Raw genomic sequence first — 18582 nt, forward strand, 5'->3', positions numbered from 1 at the left:
TTACAAGTTACAATCTATATAATATTTTAAACAAATTTGCAATACTAGGGAGATAAGAATTCATTAATGAACTACATACCCAATAAGACGCATTCTCATCATTTTTGTAAAGACTCACTAATCATGATTGCAAACGATAAAAACAAACACGATGCTCCAGTCATTATCACCATGAAACTATTATCTTTTTTTTTTCGGGTAATAAAATAGCGTAGTCAAGACATGTGATCTTTTCGGTTTTTTTTCACATACCGAAAGTGTTATGCAATCATGGAAGTAACAAATACGTTCTTGCGGGATAGTCCGGTTTTAGAGTTAATATACGATAGAACTCGATTGTGTTTTAGCGGAGCCTGTTCAAGAACTGATATAAAGTTAATACTGAATTTACTCAAACATTTGTTAGAGGGATTAGGGATATAAATAGGTATATGTATGTCTCGCCTTATATTAAAGAAGTCTCCATCTTAGATTTAGTGCTCAAATTAAGGCGCAATTCAAGGAATATATTTGATGAAAAAAGATTGGTCTCTATAGAAATAGTTTTCCCGCAAAGAATTTACTTTTAAAAACAAAATGTTGGCTTAGACACAACCAATCATTGGCGGAGAAGAAAAAACTAAGTTATCGTGTGTATATATTTTTCTAAAAGGGCACCAACTCCCGGCGAAATTGTTTATTAAGATAAGCCTTTCCAATTAAAGTAACGCATTGGATGAGAGAGCACACATATTTGTGTTAAATACTACCTAACGCGGGGGGTGCCTATGGCTCTAGGACCCTAAATGGCAATACATGCATGATGCATGTGATTCTACCAATTAATGTATGTGCACATAACATAATATATCAATTTCTTTCCGTGGGTCTAAGATTTTGTATCCTTATATAGTAAATGCGTGTCGCATATCTCAAGGTTTTGGTAATACACATCATATAAGATAATGAGAGTATTGTGGTTTGTCTAATTATTTCAACTTAAAAGATTGGCTGAAGCTGAAGGAACTAATAGTAGTACTTTTACTTTTAGACATACACTCTGCAAAATAATAGTAATTGGTATTTGGTAATCTGTTTTCTGTTGAAAATTATGGGTTTTGTTAACGGTCAAAAGAAAACTATCATGTAATGTTTAAATAATATGTTATGGAAAATTCAACTATACGACTACCTCAAATAATGTGAACAAAGACGATTATAATCACTAACGGAAAACAGACAAAGAATCTACTAAAACAGTAAATCAACAGTGACCATATACATTGGCTTTTAAGTTGAAACTAATATATATACATATTTTGTTAATTTTACGACCATATAATAAATCTATCTCTCTATGATGCCAAAAAATATATATATATATATATATATCTTAATCAGAATCGTGAGAATATATCTCCTATTTAAATAGATATACAATATTACATGGTATTTCGAAAAAAAAACAACTTACATGGTCTTTACTGGTATTATAATATGAATATATGAGATTTATTTGTCTACGTAGAGAAAAAAAGGGTACAAAACTGCTTATATATGCTGAGAAAGTGAGAAGTCTCGCTGTTTTTAATCCAAATCTTATTGTATCGCACCTCTATGTGTAGCCCTTCCAAGCTTCAAAAGTTAAACAACCAAAATCAAAGTAATGCGGATCTCAATATTTTCTCAAACTCGAGAATAATAGTAATTTACCCTAAACCCGTCCGTGTCTACATTGGAATTAGGTCGAGGTTAATTATGCTTTATATCAAGATCCGAGATGTAATTGGGAGATGGAGAACCTAATTTCTGAGGTTAATTACAATCTGAAACACAATTAGATCTATGTATAACAGTAATTAAATTTTTAGGAGTGATAAGAAATTGTATATATATACCGGTTACTAATACTAATATATACTGTATAGAGGTTTCTAATGGCTTAGGGATTAAGAAAATGTCCGGAAATAGAGAAATGCGAATTGGTCAAGAAGCAAAAAAAACAAAGAGGGTCCAAAAACAAAGTGTGGCTACTGAACTTGCCACGTATCGGGATTGAAATTGCCCGGTTTAGGAAACAAGTTGAAACTCACATGGTCCACTGTTTCGTCTCGTTTCCTAATTAGGAAATCTCTAAAGACATACACGTAACAATTCCTTTCTTTAAATTCCCCAAATTCACAGTTCAATCCATTGATTTGGTAAAGATTCAATCAAAACGTGATTTTTGTTTGTGACGTTAACTATTTTCGATTTTTGAGCAAAAAGCCAAAGAGTTCTTTGCGGATAAGTTTTTCCCTCTTTGGGATATATGTGTGAAAAATATCTCCCTAGGCCTGTCTATCTTGTTTATTACCTCTTCTAAAAAAAAAAAAAAAGGATAGCTAAATTTACTTGACGAAAGCGAACTATGAAGTGAAATACTTTGTATTTTATAGAGTTGAAAATTGTGTAAAACTAGTTTTTGAATTCCTCTATATATTCACAAGAAAAATATTGTTTTTTAGCTAAATTTTTACTCGAGAAATTAAAGCAAAAAAAAACAAATCAATATTTTGGTATGAATAACATGGCTGATGGCTGATGGCTGATGGCTGATGGCTGATGGCGGCGACGACGACGGTTAATGAGAGAACGAGAAAAAAATCTAATTGGTCTGAAGAAAAAAAGTCAGGTTCCATGAACTGAACTGGTTAGATGAAACACGTGGACGAATACGGAAGGTGGTTTGTTTTCTACTGACTCGTAGAATTTCGTCACGTGGCAAGCCCATGTTCTTCCCTTGTTGTCACTTTTTACTTCTCTTTGGCGTGCCTGTCTTTTTCACCTCCAGGCTCCAGCTTTAAACCAAAAAAAAAAAAAAAAAAAAAAAATCGCTAATTTGAGTTCCGCATAATTTGTTATACGACAAGAGTGTGATACTTAATTTGGTATTTTTAAAATACTTCATGAAGTTTTATATATGGTTATTACTTTACTAGTTTGATTGATGATATACGTGATTTGACAGTCTAAAATATCATCTTGACAATGTGTGAAACGACGAATAACGAATCTTGTTTATAGACTCATATATAAACATTAATCTTTACATGATATTTACGTATAACTGCTAATCTTAGAGTCTTAGACTACCAGCTTAATTTTTTACCAAAACACTTACGCTGTTATGCGCAACAGTCATACACAGCAATTACCTCTACGGTCCACAATCTCTCTAACTAAAAACATAGATTATATAATATAATCTAACTAAAAACATAGATTATATGTATATTACTATACCGGCCACACAAGCCTATTACCTCACTCGATTATCTTTTGAACTATGGCTGGCTGATGAATAAACTCCTTCCCGGCACCTGCGATGGATCGTCTCTTTTCACCTCAACAAGGGGAGCTATATAGGTGTTTTTGAATGCATGCATGACGGCCGAACGATCCTTACGATATCTGGGCAAGAGACAATATGAGACCATCCAAGCCGGCTGATCTTGAAGCCTTATCTACGTGGACTAAATATGATAAGTGGTCATAAACATCCGCTTAATTAGCACTTAAAGCACGAAATTTTTTTGTTGGTCGTTGTCAAAGTATCAGTTGGTTATATATCGTCTGTATACTAATTAGTCGTTTGCAAAATCATCGTCAAGTTTAGCTACGTATAATATCTAAACAGCTTCGATACATATTAATACACTTGTCAAAATTATTAATGCCCTAATATACTCATGAGGTGTGTGATCCAGTATATCATAGTAACACTGAATCATACACATAGGTTCCAAAAATAGGGTATCATCACATGCCAGACTTTTTAGGGTGGTACTTTTCCATATCAATATTTTTTGTTTCAATAGGCTGGACATCTGGATTTTTTTTTTCTAACGAAATTGTTTTTTAAAGCACTTTCTTCAACAGTACCAAAAAAAACAAAGTGTATTGGAGAGGTAATTGGAGGAGATAGATGGATAGAGATGCATGTAAGGGTGGGATTGGAAGATCATGTGAAGTAGTAGAGACATGGCAGTGTTTTTAAAGCAGACACAAACACTTACGAGAAGAAAGAGGGAGACAAAAGGCTTTGGCTTCCCATTGTCTAGTTCTCTATGTTCCTATTAAAATAACTTTTAAAGTATTTTTATAAACTTTAAAACATTAGAATTGTTATTCGCCACGTTTCGTTGTTGTATTCCGTTCATATGACTCCCATCATGTTCCTTTGTCCCCTCTCCTTTTCTCTCTTTACATCGTCTCATCATCATTAAAAAAGAAAACAACTTTTAGAAATTAAAAACGTGATACATTAAATTCAATAACGAATTCAACTTATGAATGCGAACCTAGTAACCATCTAGAATCTGGATGTCCATATTTGTGATACCTCTAGACTAATTGGGTTGAAGAGTGGAATTTGTATTTGTATATTCATGCATGTTATCGTTTTATTAATTATTGTGTTTTAATCTTACCAAATAACCAATTCAGAAATATGGACGCGTTAGTGCAGTTTTTAAACATTAAACATCAGTAATTCACTTCTGTGTATATAATAAAGAATTGAAGGTTTTACGATTTGATTTTACGTGTAAAATTAGAGTTCATTGTAGATCCTAATTACGTTTTTTTGCTTAATTACTCATGACTTAACTTTATCAAAAATTTTAACTATATTAGTATAAAGTTTATGTTTTCATTATAAGATTGATCGCTGTTAGGTATTTGGCTAAGCCCAAGAAATCAATAAATTTTTCAGTGGGAACCAAAATAAATAATACCGATATTCTATAACTTGAATATATATATCTGATTAGATGATAACGAGTCCATAACTCTTTAACTCCAATATACCTTTCATCTAAATAAAGTTTATTAACCTTTAGAAGCAAACACTGTTTTTTAAGACAGATATACACACACAAGAAGAAGACAAATATCTTTACCGAATTTAGGGGGTTCATTGGTCCAATATCTTTAAGGAGAGTCCACATCTACAAGTAATTATCATCATGAACATGATCTTAATCCCATTTTAAGATAAATAACTACAGTTAATTAATGATTTGCTTCGAAGTCGAAGCTTAAGGTGTCTACAAGTCTACACTTCCACCAAGTCTTCGACCACTTTAAGTTCTATCCTCTTTATACTTTATCTTTTGATCCCCAAGAATATCCTCTCTGGCACCAAGCAAGTAATGTAGTCACTTATTTGCTCATTTGGCTCCTCTTTTGATTTGGTTAGTTACGTTTCGAAATAGAATATACTTCATTAGACGACCATACTATATGTTTTTATTCTTGGAGGTTGATATATACTGTCCATATCTATGCAGATATATATATCACACAATACTGTAGTTGTACAATAATAATAATAATAATAAAATGAATTCTAAAGTTATGCCATTTATCACATAAAAATATATATATATGTCGATATATATAGTCATTTTCTTCTGCATTTATTCTTTATTTTGTTTTTTATTTATTTCGGTTGTGTAAATTTTATCAATTGGCGGAATCTTAGTTCTATAATGAATTTTGGCTAATTCTTACAGCCATAGCGAATAGAACGAATAGAACGGAAGCCAATTGTATTTAATTACCTAAATAAACAAAATCATTTATCTCTCTATCCACAAAGTAAAGAACAAATAGAAAGAAAAGAGTCGAAAGTAGTATTGAAGGGGCTTGATTGGGTCGTGGAGGACATTGAGACCGGTGAATGTCCTTTCCATTGGACAGCACAGTTTCATTTACGAAACAGTCCCTTATTGGTCTTCCCTCCACGATTTTTATACTACTATATAGTTTTCTTTTTTTTTTTTTTTTTTTTTTGTGCAACCCTACTATATAGTTTTCTAAAGACTCATAAATATTATTAACTACAAATAGATGAGTTTGTAATTCGTATCATTTCTCCCTTTTAGTAATGAAATTTACTTTGGTGTCTTCACGTGCCGAAGCTGTCGAGTTTTCATGCTCCGATCAATGACGTGTAACTAAATACGTCTATATGTTTAGTGTTGTTTTAGTATTACGCATGGGCCGCAGTGTTATTAATAAATCTTTTTATCATTATCTTTTGTCAAGTACCTAAAAAAGAAAGTCTAATCTATATATAACTAGTAATTCGATATATCATACTTAAACATAATTAGACATAATAAATAATTGATAATGTGGTAAACTTTTTGAACAAGATTTATGTTTTTAATTGAGAACGACAACAAAATTTAACCAATGGACAATTGGACATAGTAAATGTCAATTATAAATTTAAACTGTCAAGGTCGTCGTCGTTAACAGAATGAAACAATATTAAAGCTAGTGACAAAGGAATATTACATTTTCACTTTTTAATTTCATTGTCCTTTTACTAATCCTCCCAAGTCATAACGAACGAGGCATAGGAGTGTAATCACGACCAGTGGTAGTTCCGTAATTATAAACGAACAAGAAGCCCACATCAGGAAAATGACATTTCATTTCTTGACACCTACACTCCTTATAAATCATAGGTCTTCCTCTTCCCCAACACAACTTCTCACAAATCATAAAAAGTGAGACAAATTAAGACAGAGAGATCCAAGAACATGAACCACACGGTGGATGATCAAAACATGGCCTTTATCTCTCAACTGTACCCTGATGTCTACACTCAGTTAGTACCACAACCAGGTTTGTCCTTTTTTTTTTTTTAATCGTAATTAGTCTGTTCGAAAAATTCATTTTTTTATCTCTTTGTTTTAAAGTTCGACAAACCCCAAATTTCATGGGTTTTTATAAAAATACAAGTGGGTTTTGTTTTAGATAATTTATCCGAAGGTTTTTATCTTTTATATATATATCAAAGTCTGAAAAATCTATTAACGGTTTAGAGGAAGAAGCTATTCAAATTCAAGTGGGTACACGAGTCTTTCCAAAAGAAAAAAAAGTTCTCGACCAACACGCATAAACCTAAAAATACTGATTTCATCTACGTGCATGTGAAGTGTGAACACACATCAATAAACTAAAAGTAAAAAATAATTTTGATAATGAAAAATCCAAACTTTATTTAAGGTGATCCTGTAATTAGAACATTATTTATTAATCTGCTTTTACTTCTTTGGTCGGCAGGAGATGTGAAGCCACCGAAGCGGAGGAGGAAGAAGAGCAAAGGAGCGTTGGCTTCCGGAGATGGAAGTAACTGTTTGTTTAGGAAGAGAAAGCTAACCGATGAACAAGTGAACATGTTGGAGATGAGTTTTGGTGATGAGCACAAACTTGAGTCGGAGAGGAAAGACAGACTTGCGGCGGAGCTAGGGCTTGACCCTCGTCAAGTTGCCGTTTGGTTTCAGAACCGTCGCGCTCGGTGGAAGAACAAAAGACTCGAGGAAGAGTACAATAAACTCAAGAACTCACATGATAACGTCGTTGTCGACAAGTGCCGACTCGAGTCTGAGGTATTTTTCATTTTTCTTCTTTATCTTTTTTTTTTTTTTTTAATTCGTTTCTCGTTTAATTCTTATTTTTAATTAATAATAAAAATACGTGTCGGGAATGGTTTTAAAGTTTCTTCATTATCGATTTGATCCATGCTTGAGATAATTAATGATACAACTTTTTTTCAATCCAAATTTTAATTATACATAGAAAATAAAAGAAAATGCTATTTACGCCCGAATTTTGTTCTCTTTTCTTTTTACCTTATGCCTACACTAAATTGCATTATAGAAAATAAATAGAATATGTAATTTAGTTTATAAATTCTTTTGGTAATATATTGTCTTTTTGCATAAATGAACGTGAGCTCAAGGCTCGAAGGAATTAAAAAATCAATAAATGAGACAGAAAGTTAAGTTGAGAACTCAAAAAAAAAAAGTGACATCAAACAGTAGATTGCCACCTTATTACACAACATAATACACTTTTATATGTGTTCCGTACAATGTTTATCTTTTCTTAATACTGACTAAGTCTTTGTCAATGGGCTCAATTGTAGAGTAGGCCCACTGACTGTAACCAGTAACCACCCATCTAATTGAAGTGTAATCAGTGCTTGCATTGTTGATTAGTTACTTAATGATTAATTTTACATTTTTTCTCTCAGGTTATTCAGCTCAAAGAACAACTCTACGACGCAGAACGTGAAATCCAAAGATTAGCAGAAAGAGCAGAAGGAGGATCAAGCCACAGTCCAATTTCGTCTTCGGTTTCCATAGAAGCTAATGAAACGCCATTTTTCGGAGACTATAAAGTCGGAGACGATGAGGATGACTATGACAACTTGTTTTATCCGGTGCCTGAAAACAGTTACATCGATGGAGCGGAATGGATGAGTCTATACATATGAAATTACTAGCTTATTAATGTAATATTCAATATTTAGTTATATCAAAGCTAGTAACGTGAATTAGGGAAGCATATTTTTAAGTAAATTTGATAGATTATATAACTGTCGAATTTCGAATGTACAAATTTATTAACGATGGGTTTTCTCGCTAATGTAATTTGGCTATCTTTATGTAAGCAAGAATTGCTGAAGTAGTTAATTTATTAGTAACTTCGTTGAAAAAAGCGTATTCTATAAGTTATTTTAAAAATATACTTATATGTTTAATATAGAAAAGATAATAGCCCATTCGGTTGAACTTGTTGGAGCTGATGGATTCAACTAATTTTTTCAAGGAGACTAAATATGCATGGTAATTACGACCGTAGAATCTATATATGTAGAGTAATTATGTCTTCAAATAAATAATTTTCATTAACCAAAAAGAAGTGCGGCCCTAGCTAAAAGCCTTATCGTCTCAAATATGTGCTGCAAGATTCGCAAATTCTTTACTTTATAGATTGTAGAAGACAAAGGACTAGATGACATGCACATGAAGATAAGATAAGCAAAACGGTTGTTGAAACTTTTTTTTTTTTTTTTAATCTCGATGGATAAGAGTTTTCCCTATTAGAACAAAAGGAGAGTTCGGATAATGTATAACTAATTTTGGTAAAACCAATTCTGAGTCAAGTTTTATAGACCAATTGACAACTAGCTAATGGGTAAAGAAAGCTTTTATTATGGTTAGAGTAGAGTCATATTTGCTCTATGATTATAAATTCATCATGATTATTATAGTGATCTGGATCGCATAATATAAAGTGAGAATTTCTTATATTGGTCATCAAAAATTTGTAAATATTAAACAATTGAAATGATCACATTTTAATCATGCATTTCTAAATATGTTAAGACTTAGACACACATCGTTTTCTAATCAATGTGTCTTTGGACATGATGATCAGAGGTTCTTTGATCCATACATCTTTGTCACACTCAATGTAAAATTTACAAGCTGCATTTTCTGAAAATAAAAGTTTATTTTTTATTTTAGTTTGGTACATGACATGATTAGAGAGGATCTTAGATTAAGTTGTTTTGGATTTTGATTAACGTTAATATGATATAGACATATTACTAAATCATCCTAACTATAAAATCATAGACCGAAAACATTATGGTCTCATAAAGTAAAGAAACAGCGGACCCACGAAGAAGTGTTTGGCGAATAAGTAGATGTAGTTTGGCAAAATAGAAAGCGAAGTGTAAAGCAAACGTAATGCCGTGGCTCTTTCTAAAATGGGATCGTTTTCAAGTACTAGAAACCACTTTCAACACATTCACTGTATCTAATGCGTTGTATTATTATTATTATAGTTCGAGTCGTCGTCATGTAATGAGTTAAGAAAAGTCTGTGACCTTTTTTATTGATATGGTGATCTATCACATTCACATCAATTACGTAATGGAAATGCCAATGCTTACGAAAAATGCTATCTTTATCTAAAAAAAATCCTAAACGGGTCTAAATAAACAACATCAAAAATAAATGGGCAGGATCTAAAGGAGTATGCCCGTTTTAACATATAATTGATTTGTTTAGAATATGAAACGAGACCCAATGGACTCAACAAGAGCCAACAATATTTTAGGGGGTTCTAAAACGATACCCAATGGGCTTTAGAAGGCAACCAAACTAGCTTGGCAGAAACTAAGGGCCCGTCTCAAATATTAGTTTTTTTTTTAATTTTCTTCTATAATTTTGACGTCATGCTGATTAAATTTTTTTAACTAGAAGGTAAAATCCATTATCGGTTAAATATCATTCATCTTTTAAAATCTTTAAAGGAATTGACTATTAAAAAACTTTATTTCAAAATTAAAAAACTTGAGAGAAGGTTTTGAGTTGGTTGGTTTTGTTGTAATCAAACAAAAAAGTTGACAAATAATATTCGTTAAATATTGATCATATCTACTACTAATTAATTATTTAGTACTATATAATATAATTAGATTTGCTAATGAATGAATGATAATAAAAATGAAATTACCTTTTTTTTTTATTGATAGAGAAATAAATGAGTAGATGAGTCACACCAAACAGTAGCTACCGTGTCAAAACCTTATCCACTAACACGTGTACAGCTGGACCTCTCATTGTCGCACGTGTCAGATCATCAAAACCCTAAAAATTAAAAAAATTAAAAAAAAAAAAACTTTCCTCTTTCTTCGTATTCTTCTCCTCCTATCGGACTTCGCCACACCAGATCGGAGATTTCTCAATCCTCTCTCTGTTTTTTATTTTGTTTCCCCTAATCTTCTTCAATCAAAAAAAAAAAAAAAAAAAAACTCTCCGACAGATTCAATGAAGCACTAAGTAAGAAGAAAAAGAGAAGAAGAAGAACACAAAGAGAGAAGAGAAGAGAGACTGACGACGTGTCTTCACCCTTTTTGTCTCTTATATATAAAATCAAAAAAAATCCTAGCTGGACTTCCACATCACTGCTGCTACCTCAATTAGACGAAGAAGAAGCTGCTGCTGGTCTGTTTTTTTTTTTTTTTTTTTCCTTTCTATGCATAAACACCCTTTGCATGTAACACATGTACTTGTCTATGCTGATTTGGATTGGTTTGGTTGATCAATTATGCCAAATTTGAGGTTGTTTCGTGTATAATTCACTAGTTGGTTATGCAATTTAGGTTCTTGAGATTTTATTTTTGCTAGAGATTTCGTTTGGAGGTTTTGGTTTTGATACTAATGCATGATTTTACTAAGCATAGAGATGTGGGTTAGACTTTTAGACTGCTATTAATGAAAGCCAAAAGAACAGGGCCCTTTGCTCTTGTTCTGTTGTTTTACAAGTCATAGATTGCTATCATTGGAAGCACAGAAGTTTATCCTTTTTTGAGTTTTGGATTTATCCTTCATGTGATGTTTTATGATGATGACTATGCTTCTGTCAAGATCTCTGTTTTAACAGATTCTTGTTTTTTTCTGTGTATAGTCTGAGTAACACAAGTAGTAGTAAGCTCATAAAGCTATGGGAACGAGCGAAGAGAAGATGCCATTTAAGCCTTCCAAACCAACATCTTCTGCTCAGGTTGGTCCTCCCTTCTCTTCTCCTTCTCTTTTCGTTTTGGAAACAATTTCATGGATTGTGGATTCAGAAACTATATTGTGTTGTTTGATGTACTCATATCTTATTTGCAGGAAGTCCCTCCCACACCGTATCCAGACTGGTCAAATTCAATGCAGGTTCGTGTCACATGCACAACTTTTGTTTTTAATAGTATAGTGTCTTCTTTCTCGAGAAACACCCAGATTTCATATCATAACTTTTATGTTTATTTCTTTAGGCTTATTATGGCGGGGGAGGTACTCCAAATCCTTTTTTCCCATCCCCAGTTGGATCTCCTAGTCCTCACCCCTACATGTGGAGTGCTCAAGTGAGTTTTCAATGTATAGTTGCTGATGTGATTCTTTGAAAAATCACTATGTAAAAGACCACTAACTGAGTTTTTCTTTTGTTCATTACTTTCAGCACCATATGATGCCACCTTATGGGACCCCAGTTCCGTATCCAGCAATGTATCCTCCGGGGGCTGTCTATGCTCATCCTAGCATGCCCATGGTAATTTCCCATGCCATTAACACAAAATTTTAGCTATCGTTTAAAGCCTTTCTGCTCTGTTACATGGCATGCATAGATAACTGAGAAAGTAAAAAACTTGCTTGACAAACCTTCTCTTGCAGCCTCCTAATTCTGGTCCAACAAACAAGGAGACTGTGAAGGACCAAGCTTCTGGCAAGAAGTCAAAGGGGAACTCGAAAAGAAAGGGTGAAGGAGGTGACAAAGCTCTCTCTGGTTCAGGGAACGATGGTGTCTCTCATAGGTGATTTTAATTACACTCTATTCAACGTGTTACTTGTTCAGTTTGATTGCAGTGATATATGCAGATCATGAGGGAGCTTTTATGTAATCATGATCTCTTTTCTTTCCGTTGTGCAGTGATGAAAGTGTCTCAGCTGGTTCATCTGATGAAAATGATGAGAATGCCAATCAACAGGTACTGTTATATCTTTGAAGTGTTCTCTGTTACTTCAATGCTTTGTGCTGTGTGTTTAATTGAGTTTCATGTTAATGTAGGAACAAGGTTCAATTAGGAAGCCAAGCTTTGGACAGATGCTTGCGGATGGTAAGCTTTCTGACAGATGCAATTTTTATGGCTTTCCTTTGCTTGTGTTTTCTTCCATGTTTCTTGACTTGGTAAAGTTTCCTTAAACAGCAAGTTCTCAAAGTACTACTGGTGAGATACAAGGTTCAGTGCCCATGAAGCCCGTAGCCCCCGGGACTAATCTGAATATCGGGATGGACTTATGGTCTTCCCAACCTGGTGTACCTATGAAGGTGTGTCTAGATCATCATTTCACTTGCGAATTAGCTTTCTGATTTACTTATAGACTTCTTCGTTACAAAATCGTGTGTTCACTCATCAGGATGAACGAGAGCTCAAGAGGCAGAAGAGGAAACAATCTAACCGTGAATCTGCTAGGCGATCTAGATTGCGAAAGCAGGTAATATTCATCTCTTTGTTAGACTGTTAGTATTATTCTACTCTGTTTGCTTCTCATGTAAATTACTCATTCCATAATAAACTATTCAAATAGGCGGAATGCGAACAGCTTCAACAGAGAGTGGAAAGTTTGTCGAATGAGAATCAAAGCCTGAGAGATGAGCTACAGAGACTCTCAAGCGAATGTGAAAAGCTCAAGTCGGAGAACAACTCGATCCAGGTAACAAACTCTTGTCCGAAAATCAGAATCTCTCCAACTATTATCTTATTTCGGGCAGCTTATATGTAAACACGGTCGCTGAATGAATTACAGGATGAGTTGCAGAGAGTGCTTGGACCAGAGGCTGTAGCTAATTTAGAACAGAATGCTGCTGGGTCGAAAGACGGTGAAGGCAAAAATTAACACTTAGGAAACATGGAACGTTATTATTGGGATTTTTCAACACTGGATAAAAAAAAACCTCGGACCAAAGTTATTTGAGATTACATAACTATACAATCGTTGTTTGACATTTTTGTGTAATAGAGATTTGACCTACAAGACTGTAAGGCTGCAAAAGCTACGATTACACTTTGTTTTATTAGTCCTCGTGATTGGAATCCGATTCTGAATCTGAGTTTGTTCCTGCTGGTTCGGGGCTACCATTTGCTATGTTTCCTAGTCGTTGGCCTGGTGGTGCAACCCCATTGACTGTAAACAACAGTGCAAAAAAATACACAATTCAATAACCTAATAGCAGAGTATTAAATTCGTAGAAAATTCGAGTTTGGAAAACAAACCTGATCCCAACATTTTGGCAATCATTGATCGGACAAACCGTATTTCTCTTTGGTGCGACCTAACGACCTTCACCTGCAATTGTTTTGTTGTAAAGCAATTGGTAAGTAGTAACTCGAAGTATATGGAGGTCTGAAGAAAGCAGTTATCTACCATTTCTTCATATATTCCATCCACGAGTCGGTCCACTCTAGCTTGGTGTCGTAGGAGGAAAGGACGAATCTGGTTGTTGTAAATTTGTTTTGATCCCTAATAGTAGACAAAATAAGCAAATCGAGAAAGCAGAATGAGTAACGGGTTAAAGCTTGTTATACGTTAGTGATTTCAAAGAGATTAGAACAGCTACCTCGACGGTTGCGAGTTGAAGCCAGACGAGAAACGCAAATTTCACATGATAGTACAATGGGAACCTGCAAATAATCGAGTATACTGAGTATCAACACTATGCAAGTTAAACAATCCCTGTCTCTTGATAAAGTCCACAAGAACCATATATCATATGTCTACGTAACAGTGAAAAAACTCAGTACCAAGAAATGATCTTGTCCGTGAACACTTCAACAAGGCTGAAAGAGCCATAAGCTGCACAAAAGTTAAAGAGAGAGTAAGAGGACCAAAAAAAAAACCAAATTCCAAGTGAAAGAAGGCCAAGGGAGATTGCAATAAAACTCTTAAAGATAAACCGCATAAGAACAGTAGCGAACAACAAAAGAAGAGGTGAGGAAAGGAATTAGAAAGATGATACCAGTTGAAGTAAAAATATCCAACCTGCCCAGTAGATAAGCCATTTTTGTTGTTCAGTCTCATCTCTACTCTCAATTGCCTTGAAGGTAGAGTACACAGGCAACCCGATGCCAATGGAACAGCTGCAAAACATACACACAAACGTTTCCTTTATAACCGAATCCTTGAGTCAACTACAGATATAACATCACCTCTAACAGAGTAAAGAATCCACAAACTCGACAAGAACAAAAGGAACCCAAGATTCCCTAAAAAGAGATTTGACTCTCGTCCAAAAGATACCCTTAATTATCTCAACAAGTTGTAATACCCTTTGTCCACTCCGCTAAGCTAATAATAATGAGAAGAAAAAAATCCCTACCCCATTGCTTTACATGTGAATGAGCATCTCTCACTCAATCAGATAAACAACCTACCCAATCAAATCACCCAAATCATACCTCCATATCATTCATCTTATTGTACCATTATTGATTTAGCGTTTAGATGACTTTCACCTTACAATTAGAGAAGAAAAACTCACCATGCTGTACGAAGTACGATATTGGAACCAAGTGGAGAAAGCAATACACGCAACCCAACCTGAAAATTTTTCCGTAGAGAAAAAAACAAAATATTTCCATCAATCCAAAAGTTTGAGAATATCCATATGTTAAGGAATTGAAAACGCCCTTTTCTCTAATCCAAAACACCCAATCCACGAAACCTGAATTCGAAGACGATGACGGAATCCTAACAATACATATCTAATCAAGGTAACCATAAACTTTTGACACGAATCGCAAAATTACAGATCGGAAACAAGCGGAAACATCAATCTGAGGAGAAGAAAGATTTACCTCGCTGGTGAAGCCGGATCCGAGAAGCGCCATGGATGGTATCTGTGAAGCAAATCCGCTCATCGGCGATTCCTACGTCGGTTTACCAAATTGACGAACACACACTCGATAAAGGAAAAAGGTCACTTAATATATGTTTGAATAAAGAGAGATATTATGAATGATTAAAGCCTCTCGCTCAAACAGAGACTTTGAAGAAATATTTTTATTTCCTTTATTTTTAAAAGAGAAAAACACCAAAAAGAAATAAATATTTAAAAGACGGTAGAATAGATACAATTTCTATTTTCTATATCATTGTGTTAAACCAAACCCGGTTTATCTAAAACCGCCAAGCTGACGTGGCAACAAGTGCTCTTCCATGCCAGCACAGCACCAATTCTCCTTGTCGTTTCGCCACGTGGAATCCTCTAACCTGCGCCTTCTCCAGTAAACACTCTGCTTGGAAATCGGCGAACTGGCTTAGCTGGATCGGCCTCATCCCGGCGGCGCAAAACGCTTCCCGCCAAGTCATCTCACCGGTGTTTCTCCTATCAGCCGCCGTTTCCACCGCCGCGGATATTTTCGGACGCAGAACGAACGCTTCCACTATCTTCTTCACCAAATCTCCGGGAGGAGCTGCGGCGTCGAGCGACTCCAGCACCATCGTGTAGAACTCAAGAGCGCTAACAAACTCTCGCCGGATCGATCCAGATCCGGCGATCTCCGTCCATCCTTCGCTATCGACGAATACGACTACCTTGGTTGACACTCTCCGTAGATTGTTCACGAAATCGGCGATTCCGCTTAAACGGCGAAATATCGCCGGAGAGATCAAAACGATGGTTCTCTCTCCCTCGACGAACCTAATCGCTTTGAACGATAACATCTCAAACGTCTTCAAAAGAACGAACTCGATCTGGAAACGGATCTTCATCTCCGCCGCGAATTGAGTTAAGTTTTCTTTAACTAGCCTCGTCTCGACGGCGCACTCCTCCGCCACGACCGCCGTAACTCTTAAAAACCCTCCGCTAACAGATTTCTCGGCGATTTCTCTCATGAGCGACGCGTATTGTCCACCGAATCCGATCTCGAAATCAACCACGTGGACGAACGGAGAAGACGACTGAGAGCTCAACGAGTCGAGGATGGCTTGGTTGGCCGTGAAATGAGAGAAGAGAGGGATGGGAGAAATCCCGGAATATTCCTTAATCGCTCGGATCCTCTGAACAATCTCAGACCAAGAAGATAACCGGATTGGATTCCGGTTTGTTCCGGTTAAAAGAGAAGCGAGAGCTTCCTTGAAGTAAAACGCAGCTCTCTGTAACGGTCTACCCGAAGGGGATCTTAACCGTTGGTTGAGCCGTGACAATATCACCTGAGCGAGCTGTAACTCGTCCGATTCAACGCAATCCACGACTCGGATAAGATCTTCGATGAAATCAAATCCTCCATTGTCGACGCCGTCGAGAGAATTGAAACCGTACCCGGTTGGTTGTTGGTTCTGACCGGGATAAACAATATCGGTTGATGACTCGAAATCAGAAGGTTGAATCTGATCGGGAAAGCCAGGGAGGTTAGAATCGACGGCGTAGAGAGGCAAAATAGTAGAATCTGTGGTGGCGGTGGTTGTAGTGAAACCGGTTTTAAGTGAGTTAGGAGCAGAGTCATCGTCAAGTTCCAATTCTTTCATGATGGAATCCCAATCCATGGAACGCATGACATGTTCGTCCATGGATAAGTGATTACTATCAGTACTGTTGTTGTTGGTCGTGTCCTGAGGAGATGAAGCTGGGATTTTCATGTGTTATTGTTGTTGTGAAGAAAAAGATGAAGAAAGGTGAAGCTTTTTTAATCAAAGAACAAAAAAAAAAAAAGATTTATTTTTCTCTGCTTTCTTTCTTTCTTTCTATGTGGAGAAGAAGGTGGCGGGGCTTTTGAAAGGTATGATTGGTAAGCTTTTTATCGTCAAGGGAGTGCGTGCAAACAAAAAAAAAAAGCAAAGAGATTTGGTAACCGTGTCTAATACGGGTTGTTTTTTTTTTTTTTTTTTTTTTGGGTTTACAGTATATAAATTTGTAAAGAAAAAAAAAAATCTAAGTGAATGATTTGTAAATTTGATTCCGTATTATTATTTTTTTTTTTGGTAAGCATATGTTTAATTTATGTATGTTTCTCATCATATATCCCCAAAATTATACACAACTAGCTAGTAAAAAAGAAACCTCTCCAGACTCCAGCTATGTAAAGGGGCTAACCTCACATACAAATAAAGTTCGTCTACTTTAAAATAAAAAAAAATAAAAAGAAAAATAAATCATTCGAGTGAAAGAGATCGAGAAGCTCCACTATGTTGATTGATCATCAAGAAGGTGAAAGTTGAAGAAAAGAGAAAAAGGATGTTATAAAAAGGTTCATGATTTCTTTCCTTTTTATTGTCTGAGTGCGATTATTTTGGAATGTTAATATTTCATTGTCAAATATTTATTATCCTACTATATTAATTGAGAAGTACAAATATGAAACTAATTTTAAAATGTGTAAAAAATTACATTTAATTGCCATTAAAAAAACTTATTTAAAAACGAAAATTGGGGACACATAAAATAAATTATAAAAAGTTAAAAAAAAATCTATTAGAATCAAAACTAATTCGTACTTTAAAAAAAAATTAAAGTTAAGATTTTAAAAATCTAATCGAATAAAATCTAAAGTTCATTATATGTAAATGTTTTATTGACAGTTTTACAATAAACATTTTTAAAATACAAAAATTTTAATATAAGCAAACCAAATTTTTAATCACAAATCTTTATAAATAACCTAATAACAAAATAAATTATTAAAAAATTTCATCGAACAAAAAGTTCTGGTTTTCCGCGGGTTAGTACCTAGTACACAATTTACAAGAAAAAACAATTAAATGATAATAAAATTAAAATTAACAAACCTTTACAAATTTTAATCTATTTTGATACTATACTTTAAAAAAAAAAATGTATATCACACTAGTTAAATAAATCTAGAGCGGTTTATTAAACGGACAATAATTCCCGGTGTTTGCGACAAATCAAAAAAAAAAAAAAAAGGGAGTGACCACTGGGCTTTAAGTGGAACCCACAAGATAGACACGGTAAAAAGCAAGGGGGAAAGGAAGCGGGCCCACAATGGGCTAACTTTTGAGGTAATTTTGTCGGACGATAACGCATTAGAAGCCCATGGGCCATTGTTTTTAACCGTACAGTTACCAGAGATTGACTGATCATTCAAAAGTCAGCGCGTAAGAATCACGCCCACTTTCTTCTTCTATCAGTCCCCCCACATTGCTTCTCTCTAATAAGATTGCTGCAAAGGAGAGACGAATATGT

At 34.8% G+C, this 18582-nt stretch overlaps 4 protein-coding genes across 5 annotated transcripts; 2 read left to right on the top strand and 2 right to left on the bottom strand.

Moving 5' to 3' along the window:
* The first annotated feature begins 6422 nt into the window (after positions 1 to 6422).
* LOC104721100 (homeobox-leucine zipper protein ATHB-40-like) lies at positions 6423 to 8615 on the top strand. The gene is made up of 3 exons (XM_010439008.2): positions 6423 to 6660; positions 7102 to 7427; positions 8075 to 8615. Exons 1-3 carry the CDS (start codon positions 6576 to 6578, stop codon positions 8315 to 8317), a joined length of 654 nt encoding a protein of 217 aa, XP_010437310.1. The 5' UTR covers positions 6423 to 6575; the 3' UTR covers positions 8318 to 8615.
* Positions 8616 to 10463: 1848 nt separating this feature from the next.
* LOC104721103 (G-box-binding factor 1) lies at positions 10464 to 13486 on the top strand. The gene is made up of 12 exons (XM_010439013.3): positions 10464 to 10841; positions 11305 to 11400; positions 11511 to 11555; positions 11657 to 11746; positions 11842 to 11931; positions 12054 to 12193; positions 12310 to 12367; positions 12448 to 12496; positions 12587 to 12708; positions 12798 to 12875; positions 12969 to 13094; positions 13188 to 13486. Exons 2-12 carry the CDS (start codon positions 11341 to 11343, stop codon positions 13275 to 13277), a joined length of 948 nt encoding a protein of 315 aa, XP_010437315.1. The 5' UTR covers positions 10464 to 10841; positions 11305 to 11340; the 3' UTR covers positions 13278 to 13486.
* On the bottom strand, positions 13281 to 15374 carry LOC104721102 (HVA22-like protein k). Of its 2 annotated transcripts, XM_010439012.3 has the most exons (8): positions 15236 to 15374; positions 14920 to 14978; positions 14421 to 14518; positions 14183 to 14234; positions 13999 to 14062; positions 13806 to 13901; positions 13655 to 13727; positions 13281 to 13565 (listed from the first exon to the last, which is right to left on the bottom strand). In XM_010439012.3, exons 1-8 carry the CDS (start codon positions 15296 to 15298, stop codon positions 13456 to 13458), a joined length of 615 nt encoding a protein of 204 aa, XP_010437314.1. In that variant the 5' UTR covers positions 15299 to 15374; the 3' UTR covers positions 13281 to 13455. The 2 variants fall into 2 exon arrangements, with proteins under 2 accessions (XP_010437314.1, XP_087330872.1); XM_087474746.1 differs by having other exon boundaries at positions 13655 to 13901.
* Positions 15375 to 15425: 51 nt separating this feature from the next.
* On the bottom strand, positions 15426 to 17018 carry LOC104721101 (scarecrow-like protein 15). Its single transcript, XM_019233040.2, has one exon. The coding sequence runs from the start codon at positions 17016 to 17018 to the stop codon at positions 15558 to 15560; it is 1461 nt and encodes a 486-aa protein (XP_019088585.1). The 3' UTR covers positions 15426 to 15557.
* Positions 17019 to 18582: the final 1564 nt, after the last annotated feature.

This window comes from Camelina sativa, chromosome 11 (assembly GCF_030686135.1).
Source record: "Camelina sativa cultivar CO46 ecotype springtype chromosome 11, ASM3068613v1".
Classification (NCBI taxonomy): Eukaryota; Viridiplantae; Streptophyta; class Magnoliopsida; order Brassicales; family Brassicaceae; genus Camelina; species Camelina sativa.

Excerpts from the sequence above, each read along its gene's own strand:
- LOC104721103 (XM_010439013.3), top strand. The coding sequence starts at position 11,341 with ATGGGAACGAGCGAAGAGAAGATGCCATTTAAGCCTTCCAAACCAACA. Across the intron at positions 11,401-11,510 it reads AACCAACATCTTCTGCTCAG|GAAGTCCCTCCCACACCGTA; the intron begins GTTGGTCCTCCC and ends TCTTATTTGCAG. Across the intron at positions 12,368-12,447 it reads ATGAGAATGCCAATCAACAG|GAACAAGGTTCAATTAGGAA; the intron begins GTACTGTTATAT and ends ATGTTAATGTAG.
- LOC104721102 (XM_087474746.1), bottom strand. The coding sequence starts at position 15,298 with ATGAGCGGATTTGCTTCACAGATACCATCCATGGCGCTTCTCGGATCC. Across the intron at positions 14,979-15,235 it reads GATCCGGCTTCACCAGCGAG|GTTGGGTTGCGTGTATTGCT; the intron begins GTAAATCTTTCT and ends AAAAATTTTCAG. Across the intron at positions 14,235-14,420 it reads ATGGCTTATCTACTGGGCAG|CTTATGGCTCTTTCAGCCTT; the intron begins GTTGGATATTTT and ends ACTTTTGTGCAG.
- LOC104721101 (XM_019233040.2), bottom strand. The coding sequence starts at position 17,018 with ATGAAAATCCCAGCTTCATCTCCTCAGGACACGACCAACAACAACAGT.
- LOC104721100 (XM_010439008.2), top strand. The coding sequence starts at position 6,576 with ATGAACCACACGGTGGATGATCAAAACATGGCCTTTATCTCTCAACTG. Across the intron at positions 6,661-7,101 it reads TCAGTTAGTACCACAACCAG|GAGATGTGAAGCCACCGAAG; the intron begins GTTTGTCCTTTT and ends TTTGGTCGGCAG. Across the intron at positions 7,428-8,074 it reads AGTGCCGACTCGAGTCTGAG|GTTATTCAGCTCAAAGAACA; the intron begins GTATTTTTCATT and ends TTTTTCTCTCAG.